At 44.4% G+C, this 20,136-nt stretch overlaps 1 protein-coding gene across 3 annotated transcripts in view; it reads left to right on the top strand.

Annotated features, from left to right (window-relative positions):
• Positions 1 to 15,943, top strand: part of LOC100483962 (interleukin 36 gamma) — a 41,249-nt gene extending 25,306 nt beyond the window's left edge. Inside the window, exons 1-5 of one of the 3 annotated variants that reach the window (XM_034659515.1) lie at positions 8,766 to 8,863; positions 9,467 to 9,534; positions 10,010 to 10,114; positions 10,810 to 10,949; positions 13,506 to 15,943. In XM_034659515.1, the coding sequence (XP_034515406.1) occupies positions 9,486 to 9,534; positions 10,010 to 10,114; positions 10,810 to 10,949; positions 13,506 to 13,715 (504 nt within the window). In that variant the 5' untranslated portion in view covers positions 8,766 to 8,863; positions 9,467 to 9,485 and the 3' untranslated portion in view covers positions 13,716 to 15,943. Of the gene's footprint in view, positions 1 to 8,765; positions 8,864 to 8,953; positions 8,975 to 9,466; positions 9,535 to 10,009; positions 10,115 to 10,809; positions 10,950 to 13,505 lie in introns of those variants that run through there. The other 2 variants (XM_019807085.2, XM_034659516.1) reach the window with 2 other exon arrangements.
• The last annotated feature ends 4,193 nt before the right edge of the window (positions 15,944 to 20,136 follow it).

The following is a 20,136-nucleotide window of genomic DNA, read 5'->3' as shown; positions in this document are numbered from 1 at the left end:
CTGGAGATGTTCATTTGTAGAGATCCAGATGTATCTTCCTGCGTCTCAGGCTGATTCCGTGGATGTTCCTGCTGGTCTGGTACCTATCCAGCTCAACTCAGGGGACCGGCTGAAAAAGGGGTCCCCTACTCCTCCACCATCTTAACCTCCTCTCCCAGGTCTGAGTTTTAGAGAGATTTCTTATTTTGGTTGTTTTTAAAGATTTATTTATTTATTTATTTGAGAAAGAGAGAGAGCAAGAGGGAGAGTGGGGTGGCAGGGAGCAGAGGGAGAGGGAGACAGAGTCCCAAGCAGAGTATGCCTGAGCATGGAGCCCATGTGGGGCTTGACCCCATGACCCTTAGATCACCACCAAGCAAGAGTCTGGCACTCAACCCACTGCACCACCCAGGCACCCCTAGAGAGATTTCTTGGCCAAACTGAGGCAGACAGCCTGGAGCAGGGAGCACCTGGAAGTGGGTTGGCAGTTACGGGCTGGGCCCAGAATCCAGGTGATAAGTGGTGCCCCTGAGCCACAGGAGGATGTGCTCCATGTCTCTACCTGCTCTGTATCTGTGAGACTGACCTTGTGGGTTGCTTCAGCAGTCTCTTGTCCTCTGATTTCTGATTGTGCTGAGGCAATGGGAGATCAGAGGGAGGGAAGAAAGTTTGATTAGAGTGCCCCCCCCCAAGTTGTCACTAGCTGTGTTCCTTTCTGATACAGAAGCCATAATTCATTTCTGGGTATACCAGTCACTGACACAAGCCCCTTGCCTCTCCTCCTCCTGGGGGTGTGGGGATAGGGGATTCCAGCTGTTGGCAGCTCCTGCACCCCCCTCCCTGTGCTTCACTGCCTCCTGTTGCTTTCTGTAAACCTGTCTGCAATTTTGTAAATATTACCTTGCTTACATTCTTCCCAGTGTGCACCTTCTGAGTATACTTCTCCCCCTTGCCAGGTCCTGAGCCATGCCAAAGAGTTTGAACTTTATTGTTCAGGCAATGGGGAACCATGGCTGTACCAACTTGCATTCTCTCCAGCAGTGTAAGAGGGATCCCCTTTCTCCACATCCTCTCCAACATTTGTTGTTTCCTGCCTTGTCAATTTTTGCCATTCTAACTGGCGTAAGGTGGTATCTCAATGTGGTTTTGATTTGAATTTCCCTGTTCCTAACCATGAGACATAAAATGACTATCCTACTTAAACTGCCCAACATGAGTTTAGAATGACCTGATCCACCAAACCATAAAATAGGACAGGCACAGGAACACTCTATTTAAAAAATAATGGTGTGTAGGAGACCAGGCCCAAGCATATCTGAAAGGCAAAATTCAACCTCATAAGTTGGTAGTTCAGACTCCCATGGTATCTGCTCCTACAGCCTTTCCACCCATTTCTTAATTCATACCAGAGTCTCATGGCGAGATCTAGAATAGAAGAGAGAAAGTGTAGGCCTGATGGGTTGTATGCATGGATCTGCATAGTATGCTGGCCCCAGCTGGAAATAGAAGGCTACTGCCATTTCACTATGGCCCCTTCAGGTTGCCTTGAAAAATAATGATGAAGGGAAATCCTCCCATTGGGCAGAACTTGAGGTAACATATTTGGTTATTCATTTCATGTTGGAGGAGATCTGTGATACAGATCTACATTGATCTGTGGGCCAATGAGTTGGCTAGCTGGGCAGAAACTTGGAAAGAAAAAGATTAGGAAAGTGGCTACAAGGAGGTGTAGAGAGTGGTATGCAGGTGAACCTTACAAAACGGGCACAGAATGGGAAATGTGAAGATATTTGTTTTCCAATTAAGTGCCTACCAAAGGGAATCTACTGCAGAGGAGGCTCTAAATAAATAAGAGGTCGAAGTGTCCCAACCTGTGGTTGTCAATCTTCCCCAGTCACTTGCCTACTCAATGGGTCCGTGTACAAAGTGACCGTGGTAGCAGATATGGAGATTATGTAAGGACTCAGCTGCTTGATTTCCCCTAAACAAGTTCAATTTGGTTACTGCCACTGAAGAATGCTCAAACCGTCCATCATCAGCAGAGATCGACAGAAAACACCTGATGAGGCACCATTTCCTAGTGAAACCAGCCAGCTCCCTGGTGGCAGATTGGTTGTACTGGACTGTTCCATTATAAAGAGGTCAATGCTTTTTTCCTGTAGAGATACATATAAATTTTGTGTATTGATTTATCTTCTCAACTTTCATAGTACTTCTGCCAACAACACCATTTGCAGACTTACTGAATGACTATCTGAGATGTCCCACATAGCGTCATTTCTAACTAAGGGTTACATTTTTCAGTAAGGGCACTGTGGCAACAAGTTCACACTCATGTAATAATTCATTGGCTTTTCTACCTGCACCATCATTGGCTTTACCATGTGCAGATGTCTTGATAAAATAGTGGAATGGTCTTTTGAAGAGTCACAGGTGGTGCCAAGTAGAGCACAGCACTTTGAAAGAGTGCTGTCTTACTGAAAGCAGTGTATTCCTTAAACCGCTGGTTGATAACTGTTGCTGTCTTCCTCATGACGGGAACGCAGAGGTTCAAGAGCTGAAGGGTGGAATGGGAAAGAGCCTCTCGTACTCTTAAACCAAATGACATACTGTAGGAACTTTTTCTTCTTGTTATGTGACCCTAAGCTCCATGGAAAGGAGGTTCTAGTGTCAAGGAATGAAATGCTTCCACTAGGGAATACAGTCTAGGATCTGAGGAATTAGAAGCTGAGATTGCCCAATAGCCATTTGGCCCCCTGTGTCATTGAATAAACAGGTAGAAAGGAGTCACCTTACTGGTTGGGGTGGTGAATCCTGATTATTCAGGGAAAACTAGGTTGCTGTACTCATTGAAGGTACACAGGACCGTGTCTGGAACCCAAGGGATTCCCTGGAACAGATCTTATTAGTCCTCTGCCTGGTAGTTTCAGACAATGGAAAACTGTAGCACCAAGGGCTCCGAGTCCCTAGAAACAAAGGTTTGATCTACCCTCAAGGTGAAGAAGAGGATCCTGCTGAGATTCTCAGAGAAGGCAAGGGCAATTTTGGATAGATGGTGGGAGAAGGCCACTGTGGTTACCAAATTAGACTTTGGGAATAGCTACAAAAGCAAGTAGTCTCTCAATTGACTGCTTAACTGTTCCCTCCCCACTCCTGTGTTTTCCTCTAACCACCTTATACAAATAACACTGGGAATGGCTTTTAAAAACTTTCAGTTGGGTGTATGACCACGTTGACCTAACTTGCGATGATTCAGAAGCTGCTGTCTTTTTATATTTCACTTGGGATGGGGAAGACAGATTTCTGACTCATGGAGGAAGAACATGGACCTCAGGGGCAAAAGGCTTAGCCTATGCTGGATGACTTCCAAGGACCCTTCACAATCCACTGGAAGGAAATTGGAGGGTGGGAAGAGTGTGAGGTCAGGATATTTATTCCTGGTTCCTTCCCTCTGGGGTCACCTCAGGCTGTTTTTCTTGAGGCAGGTCATGGCTTCTTCTTCTTTTTTTTTTTATTTTCTTTTAAATATTTTAATTTAAATTCCATTTAATTAGCATATACTGTATTATTAGATTCAGAGGTAGAATTCAGTGATTCACGGTGCCTGGGTGGCTCAGTCAGTTAAGCGTCATGGCTTCTTTTACGTTGCCCTCTCCACAAAGCTCTCTCTCTCTTTCTCTCTGTGGGTTCTGATAACTAGCTGTTTCCTCCTCTTGTCCATTCAGGCCTATGGGGGATAAGAGGTGTATCCTACTGTTACTAGCCCTGGGGTTCAGCATTACCTATGCCTTGGGATTTCCCTACACTCTGCCTACATCTTTATAACTAACCCCTTTATTACATTAACCTCAAATTGCCAAATTTTGAATGTGTCATATGTTTCTTGTTAGGACCTGACTGGCACAGAATGGCTCTCAAGTTCACCCAAGCAGACTTGAAAGACTTTGACGTGGGAGAGACATTCTCTTTCTTGCAAAGATGTAAATGTCTGAGCCTGTAGTTCCGATTCTCACAGAAAATGATCTTACAGACATGAGGGAAACTGGCCTTAAGTACTGAATGTCCGTTCAGAAGAGAATGAACTCGGGGCGCCTGGGTGGCACAGCGGTTAAGCGTCTGCCTTCGGCTCAGGGTGTGATCCTGGCGTTATGGGATCGGGCCCCACATCAGGCTCCTCCGCTATGAGCCTGCTTCTTCCTCTCCCACTCCCCCTGCTTGTGTTCCCTCTCTTGCTGGCTGTCTCTATCTCTGTCAAATAAATAAATAAAATCTTTAAAAAAAAAAAAAAAGAAGAGAATGAACTCAATGTTGATCCTTGGTGACATTATGGAATGACCAGATCAGCAGTTCTGATCCTGTGCTACTTCTGGACTTCTGATATTTTGATCACCTTGAATTGGAGTTTTTCAGCTTTTGAAGCTGAAAGTAAACTTAACCTATAGATTCTTGTAAGTAGAATTGATGAGTCAAGGGGTACGCACGTTTAGATTTTTAATAGCTCCTGCAAACCTGCTTTCCAAAAGGCTGTGCTGATTCACACATCCATCCATACAGTGAGTGAATCTGTTTCCTCACCACCATTGCCTATCACCTTTTTAATTTGTGTCTTCCTGATGGGTGGAAATGGAATCTCATTGTTGCTTTGATTTGCATTTTGCTAATTACTAGTATGGTTAACTATAATTACTTCTATTTGTTGGATATTTATATTTTCTTCTCAGCGAAATGCTTTTTACATCTATTGTTTATTTTTCTATATAATTACTTGCATTTTAAAAACTAGTAGGAACTACTTAAAAACTTTGAATATTAGGTATTAGTTTGTTAGATGTAGTGCAAATATTTTCTTGTAGCACCTTATCTTACAACTTTCACCCATGGTGTGTTTTGTCCAAGTTTGTCCAAGATTCTAAAATTTTGATGATGTTCAATTTATCATCTTTTCTTTCATGGTTTTTGCATTTTCTGTGATGTGGATCATTGTGCTAAAATTTCTCTGTCATTGGCTCTTTGTCTAGGAATTTCAAACTTCAGGCATTTAACCTAAACTTTTCCTTAAGTGTTTTACCACAAGCTGTGTGATGAAGGCTTTAGCTATTTGTTTTTTATTTTTTGGTTGCACATAAGTGTACAATTTGGTCAATAGATGTTTTAAATTTAGAGAACTGTACCTTCCTTGATGTTGGTCCTGTGTAGTTGGATTCTTTTGTCTTTTTTTTTTTTTTAAGATTTTATTTATTTATTCGACAGAGATAGAGACAGCCAGTGAGAGAGGGAACACAAGCAGGGGGAGTGGGAGAGGAAGAAGCAGGCTCATAGTGGAGGAGCCTGAATGTGGGGCTCGATCCCATAACGCTGGGATCACGCCCTGAGCCGAAGGCAGACGCTTAACCGCTGTGCCACCCAGGCACCCCGGATTCTTTTGTCTTGATGCCTTTAATGCTTCTATTAATTTCTGACATTTTGATGAAGAGTTTGGGGGTTATTTTTGTTAATTTATCTTTCATTTTACCATAAGAGACTCGTAATCTCAGGAAACAAACTGAGAGTTGCTGGAGTGGTGGGAGGGATAGGGTGGCTGGGTGATGGACGTTGGGGAGGGTATGGGTTGTGGTGAGCGCTGTGTATTGTGTAAGACTATGAATCACAGACCTATACTCCTGAAACAAACAATACATTACATGTTAATAATAGTAATAATAGTAAAAATTTATCTTTCATTTTCACACGAAGGAGAGGAAGCTACTAAATAACAATGTTGGCCCACAACCGAAAGTCTGAGTTTTCATGGAAGACCCAGCTTCAGGAAAGACGTGAGGATGGGTCAGCCCACAGGGAAGCATCTTAGACAATGGGCTTGGGCTGCTTGGAGGAGCAGAGGTTTGGGCAAGTTCAATTACATCATCACACCCACATTGGGTAAAGGCGGTCCTGCAGAGGTCACCCTGGGAATTTCCTTGGCATTTTCCCATTTCCCCAAATCTACTCAAGTACGAACGGCCCAGGCTGTTCTCTGTGGTCCATGGTGAACATCATGTTGCACCATTATTCAACCAAGGGGAGTTCCAGTTCTCTCCCAATAGCAATGCCCAGGCCAGACTGCCAGCCCTGCTTGTAGGTAGCCCTTGATAGGATGTAAACCACAGTGGCTTTGGTCCTTTTAGGAGCCCCAAGGGAGCTGACGAGCACTGGAGCAGAGAGCCCTGGATTGGGGAATTGGGAGTTACAGATTCTAAGCCCAGGTCTACTATGAATTTGATTCTGTATTTGTCAGCTGTGGGGCCATATAACCTCTACTGCTTCACGGTTCGTTCTGCTTTATTCACTGTGAACGTCAGCTTGCCTACATGAATACATTGTTACGGAGATTGTGCATCTACGGATAGGTTTTAGATATTCTAGTGGTGGTGAATGACCAAGCTCTCTCCCTCTGCCTGGTTTCTATTGATGTTCCCTCCACTATCAAGATCATGGGCATGTTAAGTTAGCAAAATAGCAGGACTTGATACCAAACAAGCATGGATGATAATATCTTAGAGCTCAAAAATTGAAATCTGGACTTTATGATCTCTTAAAATTATTTCCATGTCTAGGATCTTTGGCTTTACAAGTACTTACCTGAATTCAATTCAAGCCACACTTAGTGGTGTGCGTAATTTTCATTGTTGTATATGACAATAGAACATTAATAGAAAGAATCTGACAAACTGGTTATGTTTACATAGCAGAATCATATTCCTTACTTTTTATAACCAGCATAAATATTGATGGTCCTCTCAAATACAGGTAGGGTATCATGTAATCATATTATCCATCCCTTCTACTCTAAGACAAAAGTTCTGGTTCATTTCTTCAGTAGATGGGCTCTCTGCTCCTCAATGATCCACCCCAGTGGTTCAGTTCTTCCCTCTTATCACCATCACTCTTATTCTAATTTCTCTGATACTCATTCACACCAAAGTTTTAAACTGGGGACTTCAGAATGGATACTGATTACTGGTGATTCTGGAAAGTACTGGAGTCTCTGAATGTTGGGAAATGAGGGAAAGGTCAGTGGAATAAGAGGCTGAGGCTGAAGGGGACACATGTCATCATAAGACAGTTTTTTTGTTCCCTCTTGCTTCTTTCCTGCAGTTGTTAATATCAGGGATACTTCAGCACCTTCTTGTTACTCTTTAGCCTTCTAACATATTTTGTAACCAGCTAGTTCCCTTTGAAATTCCTTGTGTGGGTTCTGCTTTCCACACTAGATCCTGATTGAAACAGAGAACTAAGGAATTTGGGGGCCAGATGATAGGACCCTTTAGATGCCATTTTTTTGTGAACATCCCAAGAAAGGAGGTATGTTGACTGATACATAATGGAGAGGCTCTTCAATTGAACAGAGAGGACCCAAGAGAGGTGACACTGGCTGAGCCTGGCTTTGAACACAATTATGTCTGAATTCATTATCACTCCTGGGTTACCAGATAAACTGAAAGCCAAAAGTGATGGGATTGAGGCCTCAACAGGAAAGGATCATGTTCCTCCAAGGGCAACAAGGAGATGGGGTGAAAAAAGGTTGAGCAAGGAATTTTTCAGGGCTGGGAAGAGGAGCTCATGGAGGTGCTTGCCTAGAAGGTTCTATCTTAGGCCTTCCCTCCCCCACCCCCCAGCTAGGTAGGTAGGTAAATATGAAGTTGTTTCCAGTCTGTCTTTTGAAATTCACCTCAGCCAAGTTAGCTTGTGCCGCAGAAAATTTTTGTGCTTGATCTCAGTGGATGGAGGGTGGGCGTGTAACACTGTACCAAAAAAAAAAAAAAAAGCAATAATAGCTGTTACCATTCACTGAGAACCTACAAATGCCCTACATTACTAGAACAGAGGGTGGGGGTAAGTTGGGATCTGGGGCTCAGTTTTTTTTTTTTAAAGATTTTTTGTTTATTTGACAGAGATAGAGACAGCCAGCGAGAGAAGGAACACAAGCAAGGGGAGTGGGAGAGGAAGAAGCAGGCTCACAGCAAAGGAGCCCGATGTGGGGCTCGATCCCATAACGCCGGGATCACGCCCTGAGCCGAAGGCGGACGCTCAACCGCCGTGCCACCCAGGCGCCCCTGGGGCTCAGTTTTTTTTTTTTTTTTAAGATTTTTATTTATTTATTTGACAGAGATAGAGACAGCCAGCGAGAGAGACCACAAGCAGGAGGAGTGGGAGAGGAAGAAGCAGGCTCATAGCAGAGGAGCCTGATGTGGGGCTCGATCCCACAATGCGGGGATCACGCCCTGAGCCGAAGGCAGACGCTTAACCGCTGTGCCACCCAGGCACCCCTGGGGCTCAGTTTTAAGAGAGATCGTTGCTGACCATTTTAGCCGTTAGGCAGTTCTGGAATCCAGTGCATTTTGGGGGCACCAGGGACCAAGCTTGCCTCGGTGAAGGATATGCTGCTTAGTACCTGTGGCTTCCCAAGGGGGTAGAGGTGCTGAGAGAGTGCAGTGGGGGAGCTTTCAGCCTAGCCCTCTTTTCAGGGGTGGCCTGAGGTGGTTCAGGCGTGGTTGGATGGCCAGGAATGCCATGTGGACCCTGCCTGGAGCCCACAGCTGATTTTGCAATCGCAGGACTCCCTTCGTGGAAATGTAGAGGGCAAGCTTGCCTGCCCCAGTAGATGGACTCCTTTTGTGAAGGGCCTGGCATTTCCAGTTGTCGCCTGAGTGACAGGGCAGGAGAACTGAGTTCTGGGGAAGTCCCTCAGTCTCCCCTTGCTGAGAAGCCTGGGGTCTGTCATCAGCTCTGTTTCCCCGTGGGCGTGGCTCGGTGCCTCCTTTTCTGGCAGCTCAGGCTGATGCTGTCATTTCTCCATCTGAATCTCACAGGATCTTCTGGCATACAGTTGCCACACCCCACCAAGGTAGGTGGCACCTCCCCATTCTACCAAATAAATGGCAGCCTCTGCCAGAGCCCGTGACTGCTCTTGGGAGCTGTTGGAGCTGTGATTCAGTCCCCTGCACTTTTGATAAAGGTCCAACTTTTCAGCCTTCCCTTTTTTCTGTGCTTTAGGACTCAGGGAGGAGATGGGGCTCTGCCAGACTCTGTGTCTGGTCCAGTGCTTGTCTAGCTTCTTCTCACTTTCCCACTTCCCAGCGAGTTGCTAGGATCCTGGCAGAGCTGCCCTGCCCCCAGGCAGAAGCAGAAGTCAATGGGGGAAGGAGGAGGAGACGCAGGCATTAGGCAGCTGTGGGTATTTAAGGTCAAAGTCATGCCTGGCTTAGAACTTCTAGGAAGACACTGTCACTGGCTGGATCTTTGGTGGAGGAAGTTCTGCCTGATGTCTCCTCCCTGTCCCTACCTTGAAGTTTTGTCTTAGGAGGTGGCTCAGATTTTCTGACTAGGATGTTATGTCAGGCCAGGCTTCCTGGCTCCTTGTCCAGAATGAGGATCTCAGTAACCAGTGTCCTGGAAAGGTCTTGGAAATGTCTCCTGATGCTCATGTCTCCTATCACTGTCCCCACAGGTGTTGAGACAACCCCACTATGACATGCATTCGAGGAGTCCCTTTCTCTGGAGAACCCTTTACAGCAGGTGATGTTGAGATGGGGCTCTGGAGGCCTGGGACACCTGCACTCATACCTGTCTCTTCTGGATCTTCTGGATATGCCCCAGCATTTTCTACCCCTCTTTGTGTATGGCCCTTACCATCCAGTGCTCTCCAGCTTCCCCTGGACAGTGAGCTTCCGCAGGGTGGGGAGCAGTGCTTATTCTCTGCTCTATCTCCAGACCTAGCACCAAGCCAAGCACAGAGTAGGCATCAGAGGGAGTAGCTGGGCCTTGACACACATGTGCTATGGAACAGTTGACCCTCTTACACCAGTTGCAGCCCTGGCCCTCCTCACCACAACCCATAGCTTTCCCAGAAAGAAAGGCTGAGCTGAGGGTCATGTGACTGCTGTCAGTTTTGGTATATAAACCCTGGGCCTTCCTTCCTGAAGGGCCTAGCATCTAGCAAAGCTGCCTAATAATAATGGTTGTTCATTATTCTTTTCTATTTAAACTGCAGTGAATAAACCTCATACTGGGGAGGTCTCCGACTTGAATCAGCAGGTGTGGGTCCTTCAGGGTCAGACCATTGTGACAGTTCCACGGAGTAACAATGTAACCCCAGGTGAGTGGTCATCCCGTGGCTGCTGCCTTGGAGGCAAGGGAGGGGTCACATTAGTGCACCTGAGATGCTGGCACTGGCCTTTTGTGAAGCGTGGCTTGACAATAGGGCCCACCTGGAAGGAGGAGAATTTCACACTTGCCTGGGAAGCCATGTCAGGGAGAAGTTTGTCTGGACTAGGGTATAGAAAGCAGAGAGGGTAGAGCAGCCTCCTGGGGGGCAGGAGAACTGCTTTCAGTGACTGATGGCCTGTCCCATGGAAGAGGAGTATCTTATTCTGCCTGACTTCAAGGTGTCCTAAAAGGACTAAATGAGTGGGTACAGGAAGGCAGATTTCAATATCACATTAGGCAAAACTTGCCAATGGACAGAACTCTTCAAGGATCAGAGGGGCTGCTTGGGGTTGGAGCTTCCCACCTCCAGGTGTTTAAGCAGGGGTGTGACAATCTCTAGGGCAGGGTCTGCCATCTGTTTAACTCTGTGTGTTTGTTCTATTTCCTAGGGCCGTGACTGGTACGCGGTATGAATGAATGAATGAATGAATGAATGAATGAATGAATACGGTAGTTGGCCATTTGGTGGGTCTGGGGTAGCAGGGATGACACTCTTAATGTTGCTTCCTGCCCCACCTGAAAGATGCTAGCCTTGTCCTGACTTCAGGAGGAAACTGACACCATCTCCCCTCTTATCTTCATTAGTCACTGTCACTGTTGTCCCATGCAAGTATCCAGAGTTGCTTGGGCAAGGCAGAGGGGTTCCCATTTATTTGGGAATAGAGAATCCAGAAATGTGTCTGTCTTGTGAGGACATTGAAGGGCAGCCTACATTGCAACTGAAGGTGAGTATGAAAAATAATGTTTAAAAACAAGGCCAATTTCTTTTATAAGATGTTTATTTGGTAGATAATCTAATTTTAGAATTAAAAAAGAAACATTCTCCAATTCTTAAACATTGTTAATACTCCTAGATATTTTCGAGTCATGTGCGTGCAGTTGAGTTATCCTGCCCCTCACTAGTTGAGGGTGTTCGCTGTTGAATTTTGAGATACTCCTAACCATTGTTTCTTCAACTACGTTCTCTCCTTCATTCTGCCTTATCTTCCCTTTTGGAATGCTATGTCTTAGTCATTGGAACTTCTAGATCCCTCTTTAATATCTCGTCTAATTTTCCATACTTTCTATCCTTTTTTTTTTTTTTCTTGTTGCGTCCTGGGAGAATTTCTTGGTTCCATCTTCCAAGTCATGATTCCATTTTAAGCTTGTCCTGTCTGCTAAATCATTCTCCCCTTGCCATTTTCTGAAATTTTAATCTTTACTCTTGTTCCTTAAACTTCAGTTCCATAAACTTCAGTTTAATTCAATTCAATTTAATTTAACATTCAGTTCAGCAAATGTGTGAGTTCTTCCTGGCCTCTAGCACTGTTGTGGCTGTCTGACATACATCAGGGCACAGAACCGCAGAGAACCCTGCCCTCACAGGGCGTGGATTCTAGCAGGAGGAGAGAAATGGTAGACAATAAGTATCATGAAGGATAACTTGGTGATGTCTTTAAGTGTGTTATGTCCTCTGAGACAGCAGGGTAGAGAGGCCGGCAGTGCTAGACCCAGGTGGGTTGGGCTGCTGTAGAAAATGGTGCAGCAGGCATGCTAAGATTTTAGTAGACAGCAGAAGGCAACAAGAGAGTTAGCCAGCAGGGTGTGGAGAGAGCAAGGATTAGTGGAGAAAACAGTGTAACAGGAATGAACTAGGGAGGAGTTCAGAGAGATAAAGGCAGGTTACAAAGTGCCCTGCCAGCATTTATAAGGACTTTGCCTTTTAATCTGAGGGAAATGGGAAATTATTGGAATGTTTTTAATAGGACAGTGACATGAATGGACATAGGTTTAAAAATAATTCTTTTGGCTGCTAGTTGAAAGCAGACTGTGGTGGGGGGCAGTGATGAAAGTCCTGTGGGGGACTTCGAGGTGATCTAGGTGAGATCTGAAGGATAAGGGGATAGCAGTGGAGGTAGGCAGAAGCCAGTCTGATTCCGAAAATATTTTATTTAAATTGAGGCAACAGGATTTGCTGACAGAGTGAATGTAGGGTGTGATGACGGAGGACTGAGAATTACATTTTCAGCTACATCCTGTCTAGTAAGCCACACTTCTATTGTGGTTTTGTCCTCAGGTGGATTGAGAATCGACCATTGCATTCTGCCATGTGTGGGTCCTTAGGGACCTTGGTGACAGCAGTGTTCCTGCAGTGCTGGAGGTGAAAGGCTGGATGGGGGCGGGTTTAAGAGAGGGAGAGGAGGGGAGAAATCCGAGACAGCATATATAGACAACTATTACAGGGAGGTTTCTGCAAAGGGGAGCTGGGAATGGTGGTGGGCAATCAAAACAGTTATTTTTTAAGATGGTAGAATGACAGCAAAAATGGTAATGGGAATGATGGAAAGAAAGCCAAAATGATGAATTGCTAGAGAGCAGCCATAAGCTAGGGAGGGTGGATAGGAACTATAGCCCAGTCCTTCCCAGGCCAGAAGTTGAAAGGAAGGAGGAGGACGTATTGCAGTTGAAACGAGAAAGTGTCTTTTTATTTACTAAACGCATCTCTATTAAATTTCTCTGTGTTGAGGAATGCAGTGATGAACAAGTCTGGAAGTAATGATATGACTGATGGATCCGATGGTAATCGGAACTAATGAAGAAAATAATCTGGTAACGAGATAGGGAGGGGGTTTGAATGTGGCTGAATTATGGGCCATTCCTGTATAGTGGCTCTGTAGAGATATTTGTGCATGTGTGATTTAGTTAGAAATACTTATTTTACTTAAATACATAGTATATAAATATATAAAATAAGCTTCTATATATGATGTAGAAAGCATTTTCTAATTGCTCTATTTACTTTGTGTTTGTTTGTTTTTTGAATGGAAATCTTTTGGTTTGTTAGACCCTCTTGTGTCTTTTTCATGGCACTGACCTTTCTCACATGTTGGCAGTTGGTCAAAGACTAACACCGAACTTTGGTTAGAACAGTGGTGTTTGCAGGGAGGCGGCCCTCACTCCTGCAGCTTTGGTAGGAGAGGTCCTTGGTTTATTGCTGCAAATCTGTATCTCCTTCCTTTTCCTCCACTCGGCTCTTGTGTGAGGAGAGTTCCAACTCATTGTTCGAATGTCCCCACTTGTTCCTAGCCTATTCCTTGTGTCATTCCTATTCCGTCTCTGGATTTGAGGCTGGGGGCTGGGAAGGTGAGATTGTGTGCTCACTCTGCTGCTTGTAGGCCTGTTTTAATAGAGGGATAAGGCTTTCTCAAACTTTGGAAAATTTACTGATTGTGCGCAAGTAACTTTGAACAACTCAAAACAGTCTCTGCTTCTCCTCCTGGGCGCTCTCTGTCACATTTCAGGAGGAAGAGATACTGGATCTGTACAACGAAGTTGAGCCTGTGGAGCCCTTCCTCTTCTATCACTCAAAGAATGGCAGCACCTCCACCTTCGAGTCCGTGGCCTTCCCTGGCTGGTTCGTCGCCGCCTCTGACAGAGGCCACCCCATCTTCCTCACTTCACACCTGGGGGGAACGTACAATGTTAACTTCATTTTAAATATCAATGCTTGAACTCAGGCTGGAGGGGATAGCTTGGTCAGAGGACTTTGTGTTAAATTTTCTAGTTCCCAGCATGCTTTCCTTTATATTATCTCAGTGTCATTTCACATCAGGGCTGAGAGGTGGGCAGGACCCTATAATCACTGCCCTTTATGAATGACTTCATGGCAACTGAGGCATAGAATGTGGGCTCAGACGTAGGAGGGAGGGGTGATGTAAGGTTCTCCTTTCAAGCTGAAGCAGTCCATCCCACAGCCATCCGGCAGTATGAGTATGAGAATGTCGGGACCCAGACACTTTAGGGAATTCCCTGGGGGTCGATATGGAGAAGCCTCAGAGCTCATGAATCTTACAAATATCAGATGACTAGCGCCAAACTGATTGGTTTTGTTTTGCTTTGTTTCCTTTCCTATTTGGATTACATTTTCCATATAGTTTGTATGTTGCCAGTATATCTCAAGTTGTATAATGTATCCTTTTAAGGGTTAAAGATTTTAAAGATAAATAATTCTTAATAACAGTTAAATTATTTTTTTCCGAATTCTAATATGTAAACATAAGGCCAAATATAAACTTCATGTGTTTACGCAATAAGAAAGCTAAAACTAAGATATAAAATGAAATAGTAAAGGTGGTAAACTGAAATTAACAAGAGTAATTGAATGAGGATAGCTCGGTGGGTGAGTCTGGGACTGGGACTTAGCTGGGGGGAGGAGGACCCCTGTAGACTGGTGATAGGCCGGGGAGGAGATGCTGCATGTAAAAGAGAACTATTATTTCACTACTTTCTGTGCAGTCTCACAGCCTTGATTTCTTTGCCTCTTCTAGACTTTTAGGTATACTCACCATCCACATAATCTCTTTAAAAACTGCAGGAAATGTCCCTTTCTTTGGAACAGAGAGCCTAACTTTTCCACCAGGCATGATTCAGATGATGTATTCTGATGAAATTAAATCACTGTTGTGGATATAACTGTAGAAAGATGTAGCTCAGATCTGGTTCTGTATTTATAGATTTCTTCTTTTGACTCTGATATTATAATTTACATTATTAATGTAAATTAATTTTTTTTCTGCTTTTGGACAATCAAACCACATACTCTACTAGGCCAGTAAGCAAGGTCTCTTGATTCTTTAAAGTTTTCTTCTTCAATTACTTATAGTTTTAGCATTGTAGTTTTATAAAAACAACATTAAAATGGGCACTGAACTAATTAGTTCTGGGATATTAAATAGAAGAATTGGTTATTGAATATTTACGACTATTGTCACTGCTAAAGAGTGGTGGCAGTGTCTTACATCTGCCAATTTACACTATTACATTGTCGGTTGTTACATCTGACAGTTGGGATCCAATGACACATTTGCTTGTGACATGATTATGGTCTGAGTGTTACAGCATCTCCAGACTACTACCAGGCTGTATGGTGATCCCATTGTCCCATCTCTTTCCTCTACCACGAAAACTGTTCACGTAGACACTGTGACACTTTGGATTGTCACTTGGCACAGATTTGAGCCCAAGCAAAAGCTCAGATATGAGTCTTGGTGTCATGTGACTGACTATCCTGATGATCCAGAAGAGGTTCTGATAGCATATTTAGAGGGTGATTGAAATGAAAACATAGTAATCTCATAGTTTGTGGAACTGGAGAACAGACTTCCAGGGACCCCTGGCTTCTCCATCACGTTTGAGAAAGACCACAGCATATGAAATCATGGAAGGCCCCTGTGAGTAGTGACAGCCTCATTTTCAAGTTTACGGCCTGGTGAACACCTGGTTTTCACACAGCTGAATATCAAATGCTCTTGCATTTGAGTTCTCGGAGCTCCAGGCCAACATCCCTTGAAGGATTTGGTAGTTTTGGGTCTTTAGCAAAGGGGTGGTATAAAGGGCTTGATGCCCTGTGTTGGGGGAGGTCGTTGGGAGGATATGATCACAACTTGACCCATGAGCTGGACTCTGGCAGTTGGCTGCTCCTCACCCCCTCCCCTGTCCTTGCAGCATGTGTACTCTGCTTGCCTTCCCAGCTCCCAGAAGCTGCCCCAAGGACATAGCCTTGAGACAGTGATCTGATGTTGAGACATCTGGATGGTATATGTGGCTGAACCCAGTTAAAGCCTCTATATAAATTTTTAATATTCTAGTGTGTGAGTATGGAGGTCTACTTGTCCTGCAGCCACTCAAAGACAAGCGTCGTATGTGCGTTTCCTTGTTTATTAAATTTGTCACCAACCGATCTGGGGTGAATTGTCTCTTTACTTGTGGTCTCAATCCTGACCTCCACATATGAGGACCAGTTTCAGATTATACCCAGGAAGCTCCTGAGGAGGTGTAATCTGGCAGATTACACTGAAAGAGGGGGACTTTTGGATTCCAGGAAGGAATTAAGAACTATGTCACCAAAATCACAACTGCAGTGAAAACAGTTGAGTGGGATGTGTTTCTGCTTTGGGAATCATATCTTCTGGCACCAGGACTGCTGAAGGGCAGAGACTGCTTCCTGAAGCTGGACCTGGCGATACCATCCCTGAAATCATGAATGATCGGGCATGAGGGACTGAAGACGCTGCTGCCGGGACCCTGAGAACAGTGGCAGTAATAAACAATTCTTCGTGTCAATAAAACATTACTTTTTCTTTCTCAGACTTTAAAAAGTTGTTTAAAAGAAAATTCTTCCAAAACAATACACGTCTATGATTAAAAGCGATATTCTTCTGCCCTGATCCTATTTCCGTGAGGCAACTGTTAACTCTTTTTCGGCTCTTTTTTCAGTTTTCCTCCATGTGTGTACGGATATGTTTTACTTCTATTTCTTGATTTACCAACTTTAGACATTAGCTTTTCTACCAGACAGATATCATTTGCGTCTCTACTGTACAAAAATCATATGCTCTTTATCTGTTTGCTACAAGTTAATAGAAGTAGTAAGTCAAACAAAATTGTATTTATAGAGAGTCATTAGACAATGCTCTAATAGGACATTGAAAAGGCACACAATAATCCTTTTGCCGTTTTCAAGATTTGGGTAACTTTTCTGAATGACATCATTTTTCTTCAGTTTCTTTTTATGGGTAAGGAAAGAGGGGGATACTTGGACATGGATCTGACTTGCTGAGGACTGCACTGACATTTAGTAGAAGGACTGGAAGTATGATAATCTTGATTTTTGGTTTTTCAATTTCTGTTTCCTTGTGTTGGGATGTTATGAAGCTATGTGTGAGAAATCAGCAACAATTACCCAGGGCAAGACAACAGATCAAAGTATGAGCCACCTCATTCCCATCATTGGGGCTATCCTTACCTAGCAGGGTGTCAGCAGATGACCCACCCAGGGTGGAACACTCCTGGCCACCTAAACACTGTTATGTAATGGCGTCAGTGCTGAAATATACTGTGTATCTGTATTTCTCAAACTTGAATCAATATCAGAATCATCTGGGGTCTGAACTCAAAGCTCAGATGTTTGGGCTCACTCCAGACCTAGTGAATCAAAACCCATTCCCCTCAAAATTCCAACGTAGTAAACTTAGAGCAGGGCCTCAGGGTTAATATTTTACTAAGGACTTTAGGGAATAGAATGCACTCCCACTGTTCATATGCCCTTCATGTCTGTTCTACGGTAGTTGGCTAATGTTAACTGGAAGACTGGTTTTATTTGCTTGGGTATCCAGTATCCAGTGACTCTTCTGGGGTTGATGCTTTCTGGTGGGTATTAACATATAATACAAACAACTTCACATTTTGTGTCCACTCCCATATGTCCCTCCACATGCCTTTACTCCATATCTCCTTATCTTTTAGTCTTCTGATCCGCGAGCCACACATTGACTACTGCCCAAGAATCTGTGTGTATTGTTCCTTTGGGACATACCAAGAGAAGGACCAGTTGTATTACTCCCAGCTACTCCCGTTGGATTATTTCCTCTCTTCACTATTTTTCAAAGTACTGCCAAGTGTGGTTATAAAACAGTTGCCATCCATTTTTGCCTTATAGCCCATAGTGAGCTGACCCATGTGTAAACAATACTTGGGCTTTTTTCTCCTCGTTCAACTGGCTGTAGGGGGACCATCTATACAACTGCAAATGTAAGCTAGGGGAAGGGCACTGGTGGCAACTGTGAGGGGTGACATGGGGGTCTGTATTACCTGCTCGTATAGCTTACATGTACCCTCTAGTTCTGCTTGGAGTCAATTCTGTTTTGTGAGTGAACAGCTGCTGGGCATGTGTCTAACTTTATTGCTTGATAGTCTGACATAATTCAAATCAAAATGGACAGTTTGGTATGAATGGTCACTTAAGTTCCTCATATATGTGTTAATTTCTCCATGAGGGCTCAGTAACACACGAAGAGCTAGTTTTGAAAAAAACAGAATTCTCTGCTATAGAGGGCACTGGGGTGGCTCAGTTGGTTAAGGGTCTGCCTTTGGCTCAGGTCATGTGGGATCGAGTTCCATAACAGGCTCCCTGCTCAGCAGGAAGTCTGCTGCTGTCCCTCTCCCTGCTCATGCTCTCTTTCTCGCTCACACTCTCTCTCAAATAAATAAATAAAATCTTTAAAAAAATTCTCTGCTAGAGAGAATTCTCTGCTTGATGCCTCTCCTTTATTATTCCCCAAAGTGAGCTTTTCCACATGATGAGCTTTAAGTTATCTGAGACTGTTTTTGATTTGCCTTTAATCTGGAAAGAAATTTTGCAGAGTGGAATTCCATTGCAAATTTTTTCTTTCCATGTTTGAGATATCATTCTGTCTTCTGACTTCCATTGTTGTTATTAAGAAGTAACTTGTCAGTCTTTTGCTTCCTTTAAGATAGTGCCTTTTTACTATATGTTGCTCATACTAGCTTATATTCGTCTTGGATTCTAAGCAATTTCAGTCTGATATGAATTTCTTTTTATTTACTTGGGATTTATTGTGTTTCTTTAATCTGTGAATTGGTGTCTTCATCAGTTTGAGGAATTGCTAGCAATTCTTTCTTCAAATAGTGCCTCTGCCCTTCTTTATCTTTCCTTTTGGGACTCCAATAAATGTCATAAGCTTTCTCACTTTATTCCCCACATCTTTTCCACCCTTTTCTGTATTTTCCATCATTTCTGTGTCTGTGATATAATTTGTATTTCTTCTCATTTATCTTCCAGTTTATTAATTCTCTCTTACTTTTTTTCGTTTCCAGATTTATTGAGATATAATTGACATATTACATTGTGTAAGTTTAAGGTGTACAAAGTAAGGTGGTTCTTTGATACACATATTTTGTTTGTTGTCTACTTGTGTGTTCTTGTATTTCACTGAATTTCTTTAAACGGATTATTCAGGGTTCTTTGTCAGACATTTTGTTTATCTCAATTTCTTTAGGGTCAGTCATTGGAGTTTTATTAGTTTTCTTTAGTGGTGTCGTGTTTCCTTGATTATTTGTGATCCTTGTGACTTTTATTGATGTCTGTGCATTTAAGGAAGTAGGCACTTCTTTCAATTTTTGTAGGCTGGCTTTGGAAGGAAAAGCCCTTTACCAGTCAGCTTATCTAGAGATTCTAGGTGGGCTTGCTGCTGAAGTTCTCAGACAGGTGTGTCTGGTGCCTGGGTTAGCAGGTGGGCAGACCTGGTGCTTGGGTCCACAGGGGCCAATCTGGTGTCTGGGCTCACTGGGTTCACAGGTGCAGTGCCTGTCTTTGGTGGTAGGCTTGTGACCGGGGTCTGTGTAACTGGGCCTGGTGTCTGGGTCCACAGGGGCTGGTGGTGGGGTGGCCCTGGATCCTGGGTTCATGGGAGCTGGCCTGGAAGCCAGGACTATGGAGGCCACCCCAGCAGTTGGGCAAGCCTGTAGCCTGTAGCTGCGGGGGCCATGAGGGAGTTTGGATCCATGGGTGCTAGCCTGGAGGCTGGAGCCATGGGAGCTGGTCTGGAGACTGGGTCTCTAGGGACTAGCCTGGTGCTGGGGTGGGCTGGTAGCCTGAATCCATGGGAGTCCACCTGGAGCCTAGGTTTATGGGTGTAACCTGTCTAGAGCCTGAGGTCATGGGGTCTGGCCTGGTGTTAGGGCAGCCTGGGGGCCTGGATCCACGGGAAACTGCCTGGACCTTGGGACCAATGGTACCAGCTTGGAACAGGGGCAGGCTAGGAACCTCATTCCATGGAAGCTTATCTGGAACCTAGGTTTGTAAAGGCTGGCCTGGGTGATGGGGCAGGCTGGTAGCCTAGGGCCATAAGAGTCAGCCTGATGCTAGGGAGGGCCAGGAGTCTGGATTAGCAGGAGGCTGACTGGAGCCTGGGTTTGTGGGGGTCTGCCCAGTGCTGGGGTGGACTGGTAGCCTGGGTGTTGGAGCCCACCAGAAGTTTGGGGCCATGGGAACTGGCTTGGTGCTGGGATAGGCCCAGACCCTCAGGCCACAGGAGTCAGTCTGGTTCTGGTGTAGGCTGGTGGTAGAGTCCA

The sequence above is a fragment of the Ailuropoda melanoleuca genome, chromosome 4, assembly GCF_002007445.2.
Source record: "Ailuropoda melanoleuca isolate Jingjing chromosome 4, ASM200744v2, whole genome shotgun sequence".
Lineage (NCBI taxonomy): Eukaryota > Metazoa > Chordata > Mammalia > Carnivora > Ursidae > Ailuropoda > Ailuropoda melanoleuca.
Note: the sequence above shows the minus strand (reverse complement) of the source record. Positions and strands in the feature narration are given on the sequence as shown.